Source organism: Ranitomeya variabilis, chromosome 5 (assembly GCF_051348905.1).
Source record: "Ranitomeya variabilis isolate aRanVar5 chromosome 5, aRanVar5.hap1, whole genome shotgun sequence".
NCBI lineage: Eukaryota > Metazoa > Chordata > Amphibia > Anura > Dendrobatidae > Ranitomeya > Ranitomeya variabilis.
In genome coordinates this window covers 541,245,057-541,265,107 of record NC_135236.1, presented here as the reverse complement: position 1 = coordinate 541,265,107, position 20,051 = coordinate 541,245,057, and the positions used below count along the sequence as shown (strand labels likewise).

The 20,051-nt window shown below is 42.4% G+C and overlaps 1 protein-coding gene across 2 annotated transcripts in view; it reads left to right on the top strand.

Moving 5' to 3' along the window:
- ARHGAP26 (Rho GTPase activating protein 26) overlaps positions 1 to 20,051 on the top strand; it is a 588,303-nt gene that overhangs the window by 459,591 nt on the left and 108,661 nt on the right. For both annotated transcript variants that reach the window (XM_077265841.1, XM_077265842.1), the window contains exon 21: positions 6,797 to 6,832. In XM_077265841.1, the coding sequence (XP_077121956.1) occupies positions 6,797 to 6,832 (36 nt within the window). The remainder of the gene's footprint in view (positions 1 to 6,796; positions 6,833 to 20,051) is intronic.

The window sequence follows — 20,051 nt, the reverse complement described above, 5'->3', positions numbered from 1 at the left end:
GAGGACCGACACGCCGATGACGATTAGTGAACTGTTGAGTCTTCTCCTGGGACAACTTCAGATTGTCCACAACCTGTCCCCAAATCTGATGCATTCTATCAACCACAGCATCTACTCCAGGACAATCCGAAGACTCCAATTGACCGGACGAAAAGCGAGGGTGAAACCCTGAATTACAAAAAAATGGAGAAACCAAAGTGGCAGAACTGGCCCGATTGTTAAGGGCAAACTCTGCCAATGGCAAAAAATCAAGCCAATCGTCCTGATCAGCGGACACAAAACACCTCAAGTAAGTCTCCAAGGTCTGATTAGTACGCTCAGTCTGGCCATTAGTCTGAGGATGGAATGCAGACGAAAAAGACAAGTCGATGCCCATCCTGGCACAGAACGCCCGCCAAAATCTAGACACAAACTGAGTACCCCTGTCAGACACTATATTCTCAGGAATACCATGCAAACGCACAACATTCTGAAAAAATAGAGGGACCAGCTCAGAGGAGGAGGGCAATTTGGGCAAAGGTACCAAGTGAACCATCTTGGAAAAACGGTCACACACCACCCAGATGACGGACATCCTACGAGAAACAGGAAGGTCAGAAATAAAGTCCATAGAGATGTGCGTCCAAGGCCTCTTAGGAATAGGCAAGGGCAACAACAACCCGCTGGCCCGGGAACAGCAGGGCTTAGCCCGAGCACAAACATCACAAGACTGCACAAAAATACGTACATCTCGAGACAAGGAAGGCCACCAGAAGGACCTAGACACCAGATCCCTGGTGCCAAAAATTCCAGGATGACCTGCCAACGCGGAAGAGTGAACCTCCGAAATAACTCTACTGGTCCAGTCATCAGGGACAAACAATCTACCAGGCGGACAGCGATCAGGCCTATCCACCTGAAACTCCTGCAAAGAGCGCCGCAGGTCTGGGGAGACAGCTGACAATATCACCCCATCCTTCAGGATGCCAGTAGGTTCGGAATCACCAGGCGAGTCAGGCTCAAAACTCCTAGAGAGGGCATCCGCCCTCACATTCTTAGACCCAGGCAGATATGAAACCACAAAGTTAAATCGAGAGAAAAACAACGACCAGCGCGCCTGTCTAGGATTCAGACGCCTGGCTGACTCAAGATAAATTAGATTTTTGTGGTCAGTCAAGACCACCACCTGGTGTCTAGCACCCTCAAGCCAATGACGCCACTCCTCAAATGCCCACTTCATGGCCAAGAGCTCCCGATTTCCAACATCATAATTTCGCTCAGCGGGCGAAAACTTTCGAGAGAAAAACGCACATGGTCTCATCACTGAGCAGTCAGGACCTTTCTGCGACAAAACTGCACCTGCTCCGATCTCGGAAGCATCTACTTCAACCTGGAACGGGAGCGAAACATCAGGCTGGCGCAACACAGGAGCAGAAGAAAAGCGGCGCTTAAGCTCCCGAAAGGCCTCCACAGCCGCAGAGGACCAATTAGCAACATCAGCACCCTTCTTGGTCAAATCAGTCAAAGGTTTAGCAATGGCAGAAAAACCCGCTATGAATCGGCGATAGAAATTAGCAAATCCCAAGAATTTCTGAAGACTCTTTAGAGAAGTAGGTTGTACCCAATCACAAATAGCCTGAACCTTAACAGGGTCCATCTCCATAGATGAAGGGGAAAAAATATATCCCAAAAAGGAAATTCTCTGAACCCCAAAAATACACTTTGAGCCCTTCACAAATAGAGAATTAGCTCGTAAAACCTGAAAAACTCTCCTGACCTGTTGAACATGAGATTCCCAGTCCTCCGAAAAAATCAAAATATCATCCAAATGCACAATCATAAATTTATCCAGATATTCACGGAAAATATCGTGCATAAAGGACTGAAAAACGGAAGGGGCATTCGCGAGACCGAAAGGCATTACCAAATACTCAAAATGGCCTTCAGGCATATTAAATGCGGTCTTCCACTCATCCCCCTGCTTAATCCGCACCAAATTATACGCACACGTAGATCGATCTTAGTGAACCACTTCGCCCCCTTTATGCGAGCAAAAAGATCAGTCAGTAAAGGTAACGGATACTGGTATTTAACTGTAATCTTATTCAGAAGTCGATAGTCGATACAAGGTCTCAATGAACCATCCTTTTTACCCACAAAGAAAAACCCTGCCCCCAGTGGAGACAAAGAGGGGCGAATATGACCCTTTTCCAAAGATTCTCTGATATACTCCCGCATAGCAGTATGTTCAGGTACAGACAAATTAAACAAGCGACCCTTAGGAAATTTACTGCCGGGAATCAACTCAATAGCGCAGTCACACTCTCTGTGAGGAGGGAGAGAATCAGTTTTAGGCTCCTGAAAGACATCATAAAAATCTGACAGAAATGCTGGGATCTCAGAGGGAGTAGATGAAGAAATGGGAACCAAAGGTGCATCCCCATGAATCCCCTGACATCCCCAGCTCAGCACAGACATTGATCTCCAGTCCAAGACTGGATTATGAATTTGTAACCATGGTAATCCAAGTACTAATACGTCATGTAGATTATATAACACAAGGAAACGAATAATCTCCTGATGGTCTGGGGACAGATGCATAGTCACTTGTGTCCAATATTGTGGTTTATTGCTAGCCAAAGGTGTAGAATCAATACCCTTTAAGGGAATAGAAACCTCCAGAGGCTCTAAATCAAACCCACAACGCTTGGCAAAGGACCAATCCATGAGACTCAGAGCGGCGCCAGAATCCACATAAGCATCCACAGTAACAGATGATAAAGTACAAATCAATGTCACGGACAAAAGAAATTTAGACTGCAAGGTACCCATAGAAAAAGATTTATCAACCTTTTTATCAACCTTCTTTATGCGTTTAGAGCATGCTGATATAACATGAGCTGGATCTCCACAATAGAAGCACAACCCATTTTTGCGCCTGTAATTCTGTCGTTCGCCTCTAGACAATACACTATCGCATTGCATATGCTCTGGTGCCTTTTCAGAGGTCACCGCCAAATGATGCACAGGTTTTTGCTCAGAAGATACCGCCATATGGTGCACAGATTTTTGCTCAGAAGATACCGCCATATGGTGCACAGGTTTTTGCTCAAAAGATTCCGCCATATGGTGCACAGATTTTTGCTCAGAAGATACCGCCATATGGTGCACAGATTTGCGCTCCCGTAAACGCCGATCAATCTGGATAGCCAATTTCATGGCATCATTCAGACCTGTAGGCACAGGGAACCCCACCATGACATCCTTCACGGCATCAGAGAGACCTTCTCTGAAATTAGCTGCTAGAGCGCACTCATTCCATTTAGTAAGCACCGACCATTTACGAAATTTTTGGCAGTATATCTCAGCTTCATCTTGCCCTTGAGAAAGAGCTATCAAGGCTTTCTCAGCCAAAATCTCTAAATTAGGTTCTTCATAAAGCAACCCCAAAGCCAGAAAAAACGCATCTACATTTAATAACGCAGGATCCCCTGGCGACAATGCAAATGCCCAACTTTGTGGGTCACCCCGCAATAGAGAAATAACAATTTTAACCTGTTGCGCAGGATCACCAGCAGAGTGAGATTTCAGAGACAAAAACAATTTACAATTCTCTCTGAAATTCAAAAAACGGGATCTGTCTCCGGTAAAAAATTCAGGCATAGGGATCTTAGGTTCAGACATTGGAGCACGTATAACAAAATCTTGTAAGTTCTGGACCTTTGTAGCCAGGTTATTCAGACCTGCAACCAAACTCTGTGGATCCATGATTCAAACAGGTGTAACCAAAGCCATTCAGAGATTAAGAGGAGAGGAAAAAAAAAAAAGGCTGAAGACTGCAGTTTAAGCAAGGAGTACAAATAAGCACTAAGGTGCACTTTCCAAACACAGAAGGAAAAAAAACCTTTTATATCCTTTCCTGCTTTAGTGCATAGTTTTAACACAGTTTGGCCGGCCAAACTGTTATGATTTTCCCAATGGCAGGGAAATCAAAATAACAACGGACTAGCTCTCGGGTGATGGGAACTAAAGTGACCGTGACCTGAACCTGACACGACACTGGAAGTAGCCGGGGAGTGTTTCCTACGATGCCCTAGACACCACGCGCCAGCCGGAGATCTAACTACCCCTATCAGAGGAATATACAGGCCTGCCTTACCTCCAGAGATGAACCCCAAAAGGAGATAGCAGCCCCCCACAGATATTGACGGTGAGTCAAGAGGAAAAGACATACGTAGGATGAACAGCAGATTTAGCACAGTGAGGTCCGCTTACTAGATAGCAGAAGTACAGGAAAGAGTCACTTCACGGTCAACTTCAAAACACTACTCAAAAACACCATCCTGAAATTACTTTAAAACTCCAGTGACAACTCATGTCACTGGAGTGGCAATTTCAGTCCACGAGAGCTTCCAGCTACAGAGAGTCAATTGCAAATAGCTGGACAAAAATAACATAAACTAGAAACAAAATTCAACTTAGCTGAACAGGATCTTGAGGCAGGAGAATGCAACAGAATGCTACTGATACATTGTTGGCCGGCATCAGACCAGCAGCCAAGCAGCCTTAAATAGGAAACTCCCCTAATGGGTGTCAACAGGTGATCAAGGATAGAAGAAGGCAAATAAGTGGCACTACCATAAAACACCACCGGGGGAGCCCACAAACAGAATTCACAACACATAGTGTGTTACTTATGGTAGGCCTTGTTACATTGGTCCCAGCTCTCTGCAGTTCATTCACTAGGTCCCCCCGCGTGGTTCTGGGATTTTTGCTCACCGTTCTTGTGATCATTCTAACCCCACGGGGTGGGATTTTGCGTGGAGCCCCAGATCGAGGGAGATTATCAGTGGTCTTGAATGTCTTCCATTTTCTAATTATTGCTCCCACTGTTGATTTCTTCACTCCAAGCTGGTTGGCTATTGCAGATTCAGTCTTCCCAGCCTGGTGCAGGGCTACAATTTTGTTTCTGGTGTCCTTTGACAGCTCTTTGGTCTTCACCATAGTGGAGTTTGGAGTCAGACTGTTTGAGGGTGTGCACAGGTGTCTTTTTATACTGATAACAAGTTTAAACAGGTGCCATTACTACAGGTAATGAGTGGAGGAAAGAGGAGACTCTTAAAGAAGAAGTTACAGGTCTGTGAGAGCCAGAAATCTTGATTGTTTGTTTCTGACCAAATACTTATTTTCCACCATAATATGCAAATAAAATGATAAAAAAACAGACAATGTGATTTTCTGGATTTTTTTTGCACAGTTTGTCTCCCATAGTTGAGGTCTACCTATGATGTAAATTACAGACGCCTCTCATCTTTTTAAGTGGTGGAACTTGCACTATTGCTGACTGACTAAATACTTTTTTGCCCCACTGTACATACATAGAAAAATAAGTATACTTAAAAATTCACTTTTAATGAGATGCTTCTAAAACCAAAATGTATGCACAGCTTTACAAAACATCCATTAATTACACAGAATCCAACACAAGACAACGTCCACCAACATTACACCTTATAGTATTTGTCTAAAGATCTTAAGTGTAGATGGTTACAGAAATCTATGGATCCCCATGCATTGCCCCAAGATGCAGTTTCATCCTGAAACCGAGCCAATATGTACTCGATGTGTAGATGATGGTTTCAGTGGTGAGTGACTTAGGACCTGAGTAATTTGCGTCACTGAGAGACGATGCCTTACAATTAGTGTTCAAGGCGTTGCACTGAAGTAGCACTAGACAAAACACATACAGGCTGTCATACGTCTTTGTAGTATTTAATATATATGATATTACAATGCTGCCGCCTCGGGAGGATTCTGTTCACAAAACAGAAGAGCAAAATATCTGATGTATGTACAGTATATCCGTAGCAAAAGTATTTCTGTAACAAAAGTGTAAAAACCAAACTACATGTTATACCGTTCCCACAGGTTTCCACTGACACATGGCAAACTTCTGTCTATTTGATCGTCTTGTCTGGACACCGATTTTTGACGCCCGAAGAAAAATTAAAGTTCCCCTTTTGTTATTGTTGTCATTGAACAGATGTGTCCAGACAGTGACTTCTGTAGGCACATGTTTTTCATATTTTTCATGTCGATCTGTCTGAAGAAAGTGAAAACCTTGCTAAAAGATTCACATATTTGCCTCCCCTTTCCCCCTTTTTGATTAGTATACAGTACTTAAATATAATAATAATAATATGGCAATTTATGGCTAAACATGGAGTGAAAAGTGTCAAAATTCCAGTAGGCTTTGGAATCGTATAAAACCATGTCGTAGAGTCCAGCATTCAGCCTTATTCACTTCAATGCTCAGGACGCTTCCCTGCCAACAACTAATTGTGCATTTGCAAAATAAAACCCTTTTCATCCTGAGAATCTGAGATATGGTGCAATTGCAGCTTCTATTCATTGTTTAATATCCTAATGAAACAGCTGTGTGCTGACAAGGAAATATATATGTCGGGAAACAGCATTCATTGTCAGATGAAAGAACGGTACGGTAATTTTCTTCTGTAAAATGCCTTCCAAATCCTAAACACCATAATCCCATGTGTAGTGGAAGATTGAAAAATGATCACAATTTGTGAGCTGAAGGGTGGCACATCTCCTGTTATAGAAGTGAGCTGCTCAGTTATTTATACCATGGGCATGTTTGCCCTTTCTTGTATATGCCAGCTATAACATATCATTATTTTCTTTGTGACTCTAAGGAAAAGACGAAACCTTGCCCTTTTTTTCCATCTTAATTAATCATGATGTGTCTGTATAGAGGAGGACATATTGTTTCATACTTCACTTTTGGTGTCTTTTACAGATTGAACCCAAAAAATATATCTGGCGTTTTATCAAGGTAAGTGAGGAAAACAAGGTAAATGCAGAAATATTCTGTTGATTGTTTGTTTAATTAGTGGATCTTTTACTTAACTAAGGTTCTGTTCACATTTCCGTGCAGACATTCCGTTTGATTAGGAAGAAACAAATTGATTATGTGATCCATTGTATCTGTTGGAAAAAAGAGGGGGCCCTGTTGATTATTACAGAGTCTGTTTGCATACAGGACTTTTTTCTTTCCTTCTTAAAAAAAAAAAAAAAAAAAAAAATACTGTATTTTCCGGCGTATAAGATGACCTTTTAACCCCTGAAAATGTTCTCAAAAGTCGGGGGTCGTCTTATACGCCGGGTACGGCGTGTGCAGGGAGCGGTCCGGATGGTTCCCAGCGTCTGGAGGAGAGGAGACTCTCCTTCAGGCCCTGGGATCCATATTCATGTAAAAAAAAAAGAATAAAAATAAAAAATAGGGATATACTTACCTTCCGACGGCCCCCGGAGTTCTCCCAGCTCTCAGCAATGCACGCGGCGGCTTCTGTTCCCAAGGATGCATTGCACGAAGGACCGGAGATGACCGCGACGTCATCTCCGGTCCTTAGCGCAATGCATCCTTGGGAACGGAAGCCGCCGCATCCACCGCTGAGAGCTGGGAGAACTCCGGGGGCCTTCGGAAGGTAAGTATATCCCTATTTGTTATTTTTATTCTTTTTTTTTTTTACATGAATATGGATCCCAGGGCCTGAAGGAGAGTCTCCTCTCCTCCAGACCCTGGGAACCATCCGGACCGCACACGCCGTATAAGACAACACCCGGCGTATAAGATGACCCCCGTCTTATACAGCGAGTATATCCCAAATTCTATATTTTATATGGAAAAGTTGGGGGTCGTCTTATACTCCCAGTCGTCTTATACGTAAATAAAAATAAAGTGACACCATACCAACCCCATAAAAACAATGGGACCCCTCTGCTTCCATTTATATAACATACAATGGATTACTAATTCCATTAGTCTGTTCATAAATTGGAACAAACAGAATGTCCAAATGGACGTGTGATCTAAGGCTAAAGGGAAAATTAATACATGGATGATTGACGGTGTTGTCCATAATTTAAAAATACATATTATTATGGAAATGTGCTAAAAAAAAAAATTGTATACAGCACAAGGTTTCTGAGGGCAGTAATGAACAGCACTGGTTATGTGAATAATTGACATAACATCATCAAAAAAGGATGAGTTAAGAACACTTGTGGGACCCGTTGAGTGGCTAATTGAGCATGTGACTATAAGGATGTTTTTTCATTTTGTTTAGTTTTTTTTTTAATTACCGCATTCCTTAAGTATTTTTGTTTTAATCTCAGAAACAATAACTGTTCTTATAAAATATAATGTTGTCTGTGGCCATTATATCTGGATATGCTTTATTTTTTGCTGGGAAATGTTAATATCTCTAGTCTGACTATAACGGTATCAAAAGGAGCTTACCAACTGTAAAAGCTTGGGAGTGGTATGGTATGGCCATATGTTTCTGCCCCCTCAACTAAATAGACAAAACTAAATGCAAGTTTAGAAAATGTATAGGAGAACATCTTGGAGATAAAAAGTATAAGCGAGTTATGCTAATTGCCCGACACATGGTTAGTTGTCATCAAGGTGATATTAAAGAAGCATTCCCATCAAAGTTTCTGTCCTCTTAATATATTGCAATCATCATAGTATATAGCACTGTATACAATTGCTCATTTTGCCTTTCTACCATTAATTTTTATTTTTCTTCTCTATATAGCAACAGGAAGTTTCTTTTCCCTGCTTGAGTCATCCCTCTCCAACTCCTGACTCAGCTGCTCTCCTCCTCCCTCTGCAATGATGACCCATGCAGGGAAAATAGACATCTTGATTTTACATGGAGCTTAGAGGGGTTCAGCTAGTCTGTTTTTAATCATATGAGGCATAGACCTAATGGAAAAGAGAAGAATTAACTGGGTAAAAAGGCAAAATGCGCAATTGTAAGTACACAGTGCTATAAAATATGATGACTGCAATATACGAATAGGATAAAAACTATGAAGGAAGTGCTACTTTGAAGATATTTCATTTCTGTGCTATTGAAGTGGTGAAGCAAAAAACTAATAAGGGGAATTGGAACAAATTATTTTATTCAAAAAGAGTGTCAATAGACCTTTTGGTTAGATTCATTGTCCCCAAGAAGTCTTAATAATCATTTCACATATGGTTGTTTTATATGATGTAGTAATCTGAATAGAATATTACATCTTGGTAGCCAGGCTTATAATTAGAGATGAGCGAATTTGTTAGGAAGTGATCGCCGAATCTGAATTTGCCATGTTCTTGCCGTATTGGTATCCTGTTCGTGCGAATTTGTTTGATGATCGGATCCGAACATATTCAGTCATTTCAACTTCCATTGACTCCTATTACGTTTGGCTGTGTTCAGCGAATATTGCAAATTCAATATTCAGTGCCGATCGTAATCTGAACCGAATATTCAAAAATTCGCTCATTTCTACTTATAATATTTTTCTGCCTTATTTAATTTTGGCTCCGTTTAAGTGGGCCGTTCATATTTATCATTGGATACCTTTTATCGTGGCCTTCGACGAAAGGTTTCATTATCCTATCATAATTCCTTTATAATGTGAGTATTCATGTTTGGCCCCAATCACATGTATATTGTATATAATATTTTGAGAACATAATCCGTCCCTACGAATAACTATTTTTCTATATTGGGCAACATTAGTATTTACATAGTTCTCTATATTTATACACAATGGTATATCATATTATATCCTAAGTTTCACTTAAATTATTAATTGACCACATATGTATGATCTCTAATGGTGCTGATATAGAATATGAGACATTGTGGAATCTATGCAGAATTAGTGATAATACTGCACCTATGCCATTATTCATACTATGCTTAAGAAAGCATCGCCAATTATTCTTAATCGGCAATGGCTCTGCGCAAGCGCAATAGATTTCATTACAACATCATGAAACGTGCCCGTAGTCTCTGGTACAAGGCCGCTGACTCATTGAGCGCATGCGCGTAGATGCAATCATGCCATCATAATCAAGGTATATGGTACACATGCGCCAATCATTAACGCAATAGAAGTTCATATGCACAGATCATGGCATTATCTGCTCTGTATCCCTAGTGACCGGACCCTGAGGACGTACATCTTGGGGAATTTTGAATTCAGGCACATGCTTGATTACGAGGGTAGGGGCCAACTTAATATATCTGTTTTGTCTTCTGGTCTTTATTTAGCATGTGATGACATCAGCCTAGACCATAAAGCATCAGATCTCTGCACATTTTGGGCATATGATCTGCTGGGCTTATTGTTGACATCTACCATTCCTTTTTTTGGGGGGTCTCCTGATAAACCGCTATCTGGAGGAGAAGCATGTTGAGGCACAGTGTGTGGATTGATAAATACAACAGACAAATGTTGTATATATTAGTAATTTAATCTCTTTATGGTTGCTTTCCATATTTTTTTTCCATATTTTTGCCTACATATTCTTTAGTGATAACCTGGGTAGTTTTTTTTCTGGCTGAATATTGTTTCATGGTATTTACAGTCATATCTGAAAGTTATGACAGAAAAAAATATATAGTAACAACAGGGAAAATAATCTAGTGTGCAACATGTAATCCCTTAAAAAGCGAAAACTTTAATTTTAAATTATTTTTAAAAAAACACCTTTAGCCAGTGCAGACAAAAAATACAATAAGAGCTATTTCAATAACCTAGCAATTTCCCTATACTAAACTGCTGTCCCTTCCTAGCAGTGGAGGTTGGCACCCTGATAGAAGCGGTTTTTTTGGCGCCCCCACTCAACGGCGGCTGTCCCCAACTAGCCCTGATTTAATCCTGCCGTACTATAGGTAGGAAAACAAAAAGCCGTAGAAAGAGATGAAGGGAAAGTGCTTATTGCTAAAAGGCCCATTGTACCAAAAAATACCCTCATCCAGAGGGGTGCTAGCCTCTCAAGAATATAGCCAAAAAAGGGATAAAAAAATCCCACAATGTAAATACACATCAAATAAATTTTATGGCCACTATAAAATTATAATAAGACCTATACCCCACCGGGAGGAATCATAAACCCAACAGATAATAGGTTCAGTAGCCTGGTTCAAGCAATAATCAATCTGTCCATCATAACTCACATCATGGCATAAAGATAAACAGATCTGATGGACAATTGAAAAAAAGCATATCTGGGTGTTATCCCAGAAAAATAACTTACCTTCCCACCACAGCCCCGGCGCGTTTTCCCGTCATACGGTTCATCAGGAGGCACAATATGGAACCAGCTTTTCCATAGATGCAGGCGTCATGATTGAGAGACAGACCTGATAGTCTTTTTTTTCTTTTTTTTTTGTAAGGGACTTACTTATATCATCAAATACAACAATTTAATACACCTTTTACATGCGATCATGCTGCAGTGCAGGCGATTTTTTTTTTTTTCACAATATATATACTGTATATATATTATTCATTAGGTAAAATAAGGGGCAGGTCACTGAGGGATCTGTGACGTGTCAGAAGCCATACCTAATGATAGCACCACATGAAGACCTCCCACAGGACTGCCCCGAAGCACGAGCATATAATTAACTCCAAACTGAAAGTAAAGATTATACAGCAACCACAAGACAGATTTCATCAAGGTATCATTTTAAAAAGTTCAGTGGTGTTGACCTGACAGTCTCTGTAGGTTACTGTGCACAATCCTGCTGCAGGTTCCCTTTAAGATTATAAAGTTTGAAAATTGCGATATTTTCACAAATAAATGCAAATCAAATTTTACCACTATGATGAGGTACGATGTGTCACGAAAAAAACAGTCTCAGAATCACTGGGACACGTTGAAGTGTTTCAGAGTTATTACTACACAAAGTGACACCGTTCATATTTCTCAAATTTGGCCTGGTCATTAACCACCGGAGCTTTTTCGGTTTTGCGTTTTCGTTTTTTGCTCCCCTCCTTCCCAGAGCCATAACTTTTTTATTTTTCTGTCAGTATGGCCATGTGATGGCTTATTTTTGGGGAGATGAGTTGTACTTTTGAGTGACCCCATTAGTTTTACCATGTTGTGTATTAGAAAACGGGAAAAAAATTCCAAGTGCGGTGAAATTGCAAAAAAAAAGTGCAATCCCACACATGTTTTTGTTTGACTTTTTTGCTAGGTTCACTAAATGCTAAAACTGACCTGCTATTATGATTCTCCAGGTCATTACGAGTTCATAGACACCACACATGTCTAGGTTATTTTTTTTTATCTAAGTGGTAAAAAAAATTTCAAACTTTGCTAAAAAAAAAAAAAAAAAAAAAGCACAATTTTCCGATACCCATAAAGTTTCCATTTTTCGTGATCTTGGGTTGGTTGAGGGCTTATTTTTTGCGTACCGAGCTGAAGTTTTTAATGATACCCTGTAGGTGCAGATACGTTCTTTTGATTGCCCTTTCTTGATGTCGCGGCAACCAAAAAAGCGTAATTCTTGGCGTTTTGAATTTTCCTTGCTATGCAGTTTAGCGATCAGGTAAATTTTTTTTTTATTGATAGATCGGGCAATTCTGAAGGCGGCGATGCCAAATACGTGAAGGTTTGATTTTTTTTTTTCATTGTTTTATTTTGAATGTGGCGAAAGGGGGGTGATTTGATTATATACTTTTGCCATGCTTCAATAGCTTCCATGGGAGGATAGAAGTTGGCATAGCCTGATCGGCTCTGCTACATAGGGGCGATGCTCAGATCGCCCCTATGTAGCTGAATTACAGCATTGCTATGAGCGTCGACCACAGGTTGGCGCTCACAGCAATCTGGCATCAACAACCACAGAGGTCTTCAGGAGACCTCTGGTTGTCTTTCTAAAATAAACAAAAGAAAAGAGTAGCATGCAAACAAAAGGGATCACCAAAAGCATTTACCAAAATATAACAATTTTATTAAACCACACTCATAGAACACTACACACAACAGTTAAAAGCACTTAAAATTTGCAAAAGCATAGCAAAACAAGTAGTGAAGACCAGACCTGTAATGAGGTCAAACCGCAGTGCCACCCTAAAGGCTACCTAAGGGATCAAAATGAGAATTCCCCCGTGGCTTAAGAATAGCCAGACCATAGGGCGTCCTATACTACCTGACAAAATGTACCAGGCCTCGAAGGTAGCATCCCCATGTGATGGATCAGGGCAATGAAAGATGGTAAAATAAGAAGGTGGCACCGGGCACAGGTGCCCAACGCGTATCGCCAGTAAACTGGCTTCCTCAGGGGCAATGTCAGTAGTGTCCATATCTAGTGGTTAAATACCTTTCAAGTAATTGACAGAGTGGAGTCAGCTGGAGACAGGAGGTATCCGGACTTAGACTGGATAATGAGCGTACATCCGAAAGCCGGAAGTGGCCCACAACGCCCGCGGCTGCGCAATGGAGGAAAAGAGTCCGGGGTTGACACTTCGGACCGTCCGCCACGATGCAAGTGCGCATGCGCCAAACCGCGCACGCACAATGCATACAATGTGGGCACGTCACGGTAGGAAGCACCCGAGCCAGTGCCGACATGCCAGTGCTTGCGCAGTAGGGCACATGAGGTAACGGTCCCCTGTCCCAAGATGTCCGTCCCGGGCCCAGTGCGCACGTGTGGACCAGCGCACGCGCAGTGGGCCGAGGGCGGACGCCGAAAAGACAGAGAACTGGAAAAAATATCAAAGTTAACCATCACAGCTAAAGAGCCGGTGTGTAATAAATTAAGGAACAGACAAATGGAAAGGCACCCGAATCAGGTCCAAATACACAGACTCTTGCAAATTATACCCAGGTCCCCCGTCCCAAGATGGCCGCCCCGGGCCCAGAGCGCATACGAAAAACAGCGCACGCGAAGTGGGCCGAGGACGGACACCGAGAAGACAGAGGAACCGATAACAGGAGATATCCATCACAATGGGCCAGATACAAATACAATGAAATAGAGGAACAAATGGAGAGGGACATCTCCTGGACAACGGAAAAATATATATATGCAAATGAATATACGGATAGACAAACTCAGATCCCTACATGAGTGATAACATCCCAAAGTACCCTAAATACATTCAAAAGCGAAATAATGCATACAAATACATATACATAGTGCCATAGATGGAATCATACTAGGGCTGCAGAAGCAGAAATAGCTACCCAGATCTGGCATAGTAAGAATGATAGTATAGCACAATATACAGAGTAAAACCCATATTAGTAAATAATTAAAGAAAACCATGGTTTTCAACGGATAGAAACTAATTCATCAGCAAAAAAAATAAATAAATAATAATAATATATAGGTACTACAATACTCAGGACCTGAAAGAGGGAAGAGTTAAATAGGCATAATACACATCCGTATTTAATCATTGTTTTCACAACACTACATATTTTATAGTTGTTTATAATAACCAGTAAAAATCAATTCCTCATTTAGTCCATGTGGGGCAAGAGTATTTAGATTATGGGTCCATTTTGATTCGCATCTTAGCAGTTTCCGGATGACATCACCACCTCGAATATTTCGTGGGATGGCCTCAAGTCCCATGACCTTAAGTCCCCTGATCCATCCATTATGAGAGTCAAGGAAGTGTGCAGCAACAGATGAAATACCCCTGCCCATTTCACGGTCCCTGGATGCCGTGGAGATGTTAGACAGGTGTTGCTGTGTTCTTCTTCGCAATTCCTGCGTGGTCTGTCCCACGTAGACTTTCGGGCAGTCGCAAATCAAGGCATAAACAAGCAAACGTGTCTTGCAGTTAAAGAAGGCTTTCTTTGGTGTGATCTGAAAGGGAGAGATAGTGAGCGAGAGACCATCCTGCGCCACCATGTACTGGCAAACATTGCAGCCACCACATGGAAAAGTTCCAAAAGTCCTAAACCCCCTATTTAATCTAGATTTAGGGCGTGTAAAATGACTGTGGAAAAGCATATCCTTCAAATTCTTTGCCCGTCGAGCTATCAACTTAAGGGTAGGTGAGATATGCGGTGTCAGCCTGAGTTCACTCAATAGAGTGCCCCAACTACGATCAAGGATCTTATAGATGTCCTGCCACTGGTTGTTAAAGGTAGTCACAATACCGAGTGGTGTGTCCAACTCACGTGTTTGTCTCTGAAATAGGTCTGAGCGTGAACTATTCCGAGCTCTCTGATATGCAGAAGAGACGATCTTCTTAGGGTAGCCACGGTGTCTGAAGCGATCTGTAAGTGACCTTGCTTCATGCTGGAAATCCAAAGTCAAACTGCAGTTTCTCTTCAAGCGCAGGAACTGGCCGGTTGGAATGCCATTCTTGAGGTGCCTAGGGTGAAAGCTTGAGTAGTGTAACAAACTATTCGTCGCTGTCGGCTTGCGATAAGGAGTAGTGACAACATTTGAATCCACCAAGCTTACTTTAAGATCCAGGAATTCCACCGAGGTAGATGAAATATGTGATATAAGCCTGATGTTGAAGGGATTTTCATTCAGATCAGCAATGAACCGGTTGCAATCATCTTCAGTGCCTATCCAAAACATCAAAATGTCGTCAATATAACGAAGCCATTTAGGACACCATTCCCTAAATGCTTTGTGTTTGTACACTACTATCTCCTCCCACCATCCTAAGAATAAATTCGCGTAGGAAGGTGCACACCGTGCCCCCGTAGCGGTCCCCTTTACTTGCCTGTAGAAGCTCCTATCAAAAACAAAATAGTTTTTGTCGAGGATGAAGAACAAAAGATCAAGTAGAAATTGATCATGCTCCCTGTCCCCCGTGGTGTTCAAATCTAGGAAAAACGAGGCCGCTTTCAAACCAACATCATGATTAATGTTGGTGTATAGGGACTCAACATCTAAAGTAATCAAAATCGTACCTGATGGTAGACAAAGATTTTGAAGAAGTTGGATAAAATGTGTTGAGTCCCTAAGAAATGATGTAAGTTTCATGGCCAGTGGTTGTAAGAAGAAGTCTACATATGTACATGGCTTCTCAAATAGGCCATTGATGCCGGACACTATTGGCCTACCTGGGGGGTTTACCAATGATTTGTGCACCTTCGGCAGAAGGTAGAAGGTCGGCACAACAGGGAAATCGGTTGTAAGGAAGTCCACCTCTTTTTTACTCAAGATGCCACAACCTGCTGCTTGTCCAATGAGTTGATCCAACTTTCCTTTGAAAAAGCCCGTAGGGTCCGCTGGGAGACGTGAATAACAAGTAGAGTCCCCAAGTTGTCATCCAACCTCCTGTAAGTAGAGGGAATAACTCCACAGAACAATATTGCCCCCCTTGTCCGCCTCACGAACAAGGAACTCTCTATTGCTCTGCAAATCCCTAAGTGCCCTACGTTCAGACAAATTTAAATTATTATTCCTGTTACCATCAATGTGTAGGGCCTGGATCTCTCTACACGTTTGGTTGAAAAAAATCTGGACCGCCGGGAAGAGGGAGAAGGAAGGAGTAGCCTGCGAAGGTAGTCTTCCACCAAAACGTTTCCTCGTGGGTGCCATTTCATTTTCATGAAGGAGGTCCATGAGGACCTGGTTGTCTTTCTGACGCACCGCTGACCCCCGATCACGTGACTTGTTCAAAACAGCTGACATGTTGCAGCTTTGAGGTGGGCTCACCGCCGGAGCCCACCTCAAAGCAAGGGTACGGACGTACTATTCCATCCAACATTAGTAAGGGGTTTGTTATGATCCTTAGTGGTTGAGGATTACGAATTACTCCTGCTAAGTAGCAAACATAGGACAAGCTCTAGGGAGGTGGCAAACTGGACTGACCGCAAATCTGAACCTATCCAAACACACTAGAAGTAGTCGGTGAACGTGCCTAAAAAATCCTAGACGTCTCGAGCCAGCCTGAGGAACTAACTACCCCTAGAGAGAAAGAAAGACCTCTCTTGCCTCCAGAGAAATAATCTCCAAAGATATAGAAGCCCCCAACAAATAATAACGGTGAGGTAAGAGGAAGGCACATACACAGGGGTGAAAACAGATTCAGCAAATGAGGCCCACTAATACTAGATAGCAGAAAATAGTAAGGGGTCTGTGCGGTCAGTAAAAAACCCTAACAAAATATCCACACTGAGATTTCAAGAACCCCCGCACCAACTAACGGTGTGGGGGGAGAAACTCAGTCCCCTAGAGCAACCAGCAAGCGAGGAGATCACATCTTAGCAAGCTGGACAAGAAACATGATGAATGCTGATAATCAAAAAATGAACGGACAAAAACTTAGCTTGTCTTGGAGAGGCTGGGAGCAAGGTAATCACAAGGAATCTGAAGAGCACTGAATACATTGATAGCAGGCAAGGAACTGAGTATCCAGGTGAGTTAAATAGGAAACGAACCAAGGATAACGAACCAGCTGATGCAGCCAACCTGCAGAAGACAACACTACACAGTACCGCTTGTGACCACTAGAGGGAGCCTAAAAATAGAGTTCACAACAGGGGTTAAAGCGAACCTGTAACCATGTTTAACTGATAAGAGTTACAGCCACCACCTTTCAGGGCTGATATACAGCATCCTATAATGCTGTAGATAAGCCCCTGATCGACCTGCAAGAGAATAAAAATAACTTTTATTATACTCACATGGGGGCGGTCCAGTCCAATGGATGTCTCAGGTTTTTGTCCACCGCCTCCCATCTTCTTGCAATGCCGCCCCCCTGCTTGTTCATGGCTCCCTGGCATCACGCTCCTGCACAGGCGTACCTATCTGCCCTTTTGTGGGCAATTACTGCAGTGCACAAGCATCGGGAAAGGTCAGAGAGGCCCCAGCGCCTGTGCACTGCAGTACTTTTGCTCTGCCCTCAACAGGGCACATAAGTACGCCTGCGCAGCAGCGCGATGCTGGGGAGCCATGAAGCAAGCAAGAATATGGGAGGCACCGGACCAAGACCTGCGACACCCATTGGACTGGACCGCCGTGCAGGTTAGTATAATTAAAGTTATTTTTCTTCTCTTACAGGTCGTGTTGGAGGCAGATATACAGCATTATAGAATGCTGTATAAAAGCCTTGAAAGGCTGTAGCCGTAACTCGTCTCGGCCAAACCTGGTGACAGGTTCCATTTAAGGTGAAAATTAGCTTGGTCACTACAGGGTTAACAAAGGGCTGTATCACCAAATATTCTAATTGTCTCTGTATCTAATAGGGTTACCATTAGTGTTTTTGTTTTGTGTTTATGATTTGGTTTCAATGTTCATCAATTAAAATTCAATCTGTTGATTTGAATTTTGCATGTAAGAATTTAATATATCCAGTCTACAAGATTGGGGTATGGAAAGTTAGCTTAGAGGACTTATATTTTATGGTGTAACGTGGCACAGCTGTAATGGTGCACAAAGAAGCTTCCCAAACCAGAAACTATGTAGAATAAATTTTGGCACTCAACTTTAGTAAAGCGTCATCACAGAACAAGTGGCGGACACCGCGTTCTCTTCAGATACCAGTGCCACCCCTAGGCAGGGACATTATTCCGGTCCACTCATCGGATCCGCATACTATCTGATTTATCCATTGGTCTATCCCTGAAGAGGAGTATAACCACTCGGCCCTCTCCACAGATTATCCTCAGTAGGATTGCTATAAGGGATCCGCGTTAGGACCTTTTTTAGGCCATGTGCACACGTTCAGGATTTTTCGCGTTTTTTCGCTATAAAAACGTGATAAAAACGCGAAAAAAAACGCTTACATATGCCTCCTATTATTTACAGGGTATTCTGCATTTTTTCTGCAAATGTTGCATTTTTTTCCGCAAAAAAATCGCATCGCGGAAAAAAAAGCAACATTAAAAATGCGGAATTGCGGGGATTCCGCACACCTAGGAGTGCATTGATCTGCTTACTTCCCGCACGGGGCTGTGCACACCATGCGGGAAGTAAGCAGATTATGTGCGGTTGGTACCCAGGGTGGAGGAGAGGAGACTCTCCTCCACAGACTGGGCACCATATAATTGGTAAAAAAAAAAAAGAATTAAAATAAAAAATAGTGATATACTCACCCTCTGATGGCCCCCGAAGTGTTCCCGCCTCTCCGGTGCATGCTCTCTCTTCCGTTCCTATAGATGGTGTGGTTCAGGACCTGTGATGATGTCGCTGTCTTGTGATTGGTCGCGTGACCGCTCATGTGACTCACGCGACCAATCACATACGGGTATGTGCACACGTCCGGATTTCTTGCAGAAATTTCCTGAAGAAAACCGGAAAGTTTCTGCAAGAAATCCGCATTTTTTTTTTGCGTTTTTTTTTTCCTTTTTTTCGCGGTTTTTTTAGCATTCTGCAAGCGTAATTAGCTTGCAGAATGCTAAAGTTTTCCAAGCGATCTGTAGCATCGCTTGGAAAACTGACTGACAGGTTGGTCACGCTTGTCAAACATAGTGTTTGACAAGTGTGACCAACTTTTTACTATAGATGCTGCTTATGCAGCATCTATAGTAAAAGATAGAATGTTTAAAAATAATAAAAAATTAAAAAATGGTTATACCCACACTCTGCAGACAGCCAATCTCCTCAGCGGCGTCCGTTCCTATAGATGCCGGTGTGGTTCAGGACCTTCGATGACGTCACGGCTTGTGATTGGTCGCGTGAGTCACATGAGCGGTCACGCGACCAATCACAAGACAGCGACGTCATCACAGGTCCTGAACCACACCATCTATAGGAACGGAAGAGAGAGCATGCACCGGAGAGGCGGGAACACTTCGGGGGCCATCAGAGGGTGAGTATGTCACTATTTTTTATTTTCATTCTTCTTTTTTTGCCAATTATATGGTGCCCAGTCCGTGGAGGAGAGTCTCCTCTCCTCCACCCTGGGTACCAACCGTATATAATCTGCTTACTTCCCGCATGGTGTGCACAGCCCCGTGCGGGAAGTAAGCAGATCAATGCACTCCTAGGTGTGCGGAATCCCCGCAATTCCACATTTTTAATGAACATGTTGCTTTTTTTTCCGCGATGCGATTTTTTCGCAGAAAAAAATGCAACATTTGCACAAAAAATGCGGAATACCCTGTAAATAATAGGAGGCATATGTAAGCGTTTTTTTCGCGTTTTTATCACGTTTTTATAGCGAAAAAACGCGAAAAATCCTGAACGCGTGCACATGGCCTTAAACCTTGAGCCACATACTCATATTATCTCTAAACAACAAGTACACTGAAGAAGGTCAACATCACTGACCGA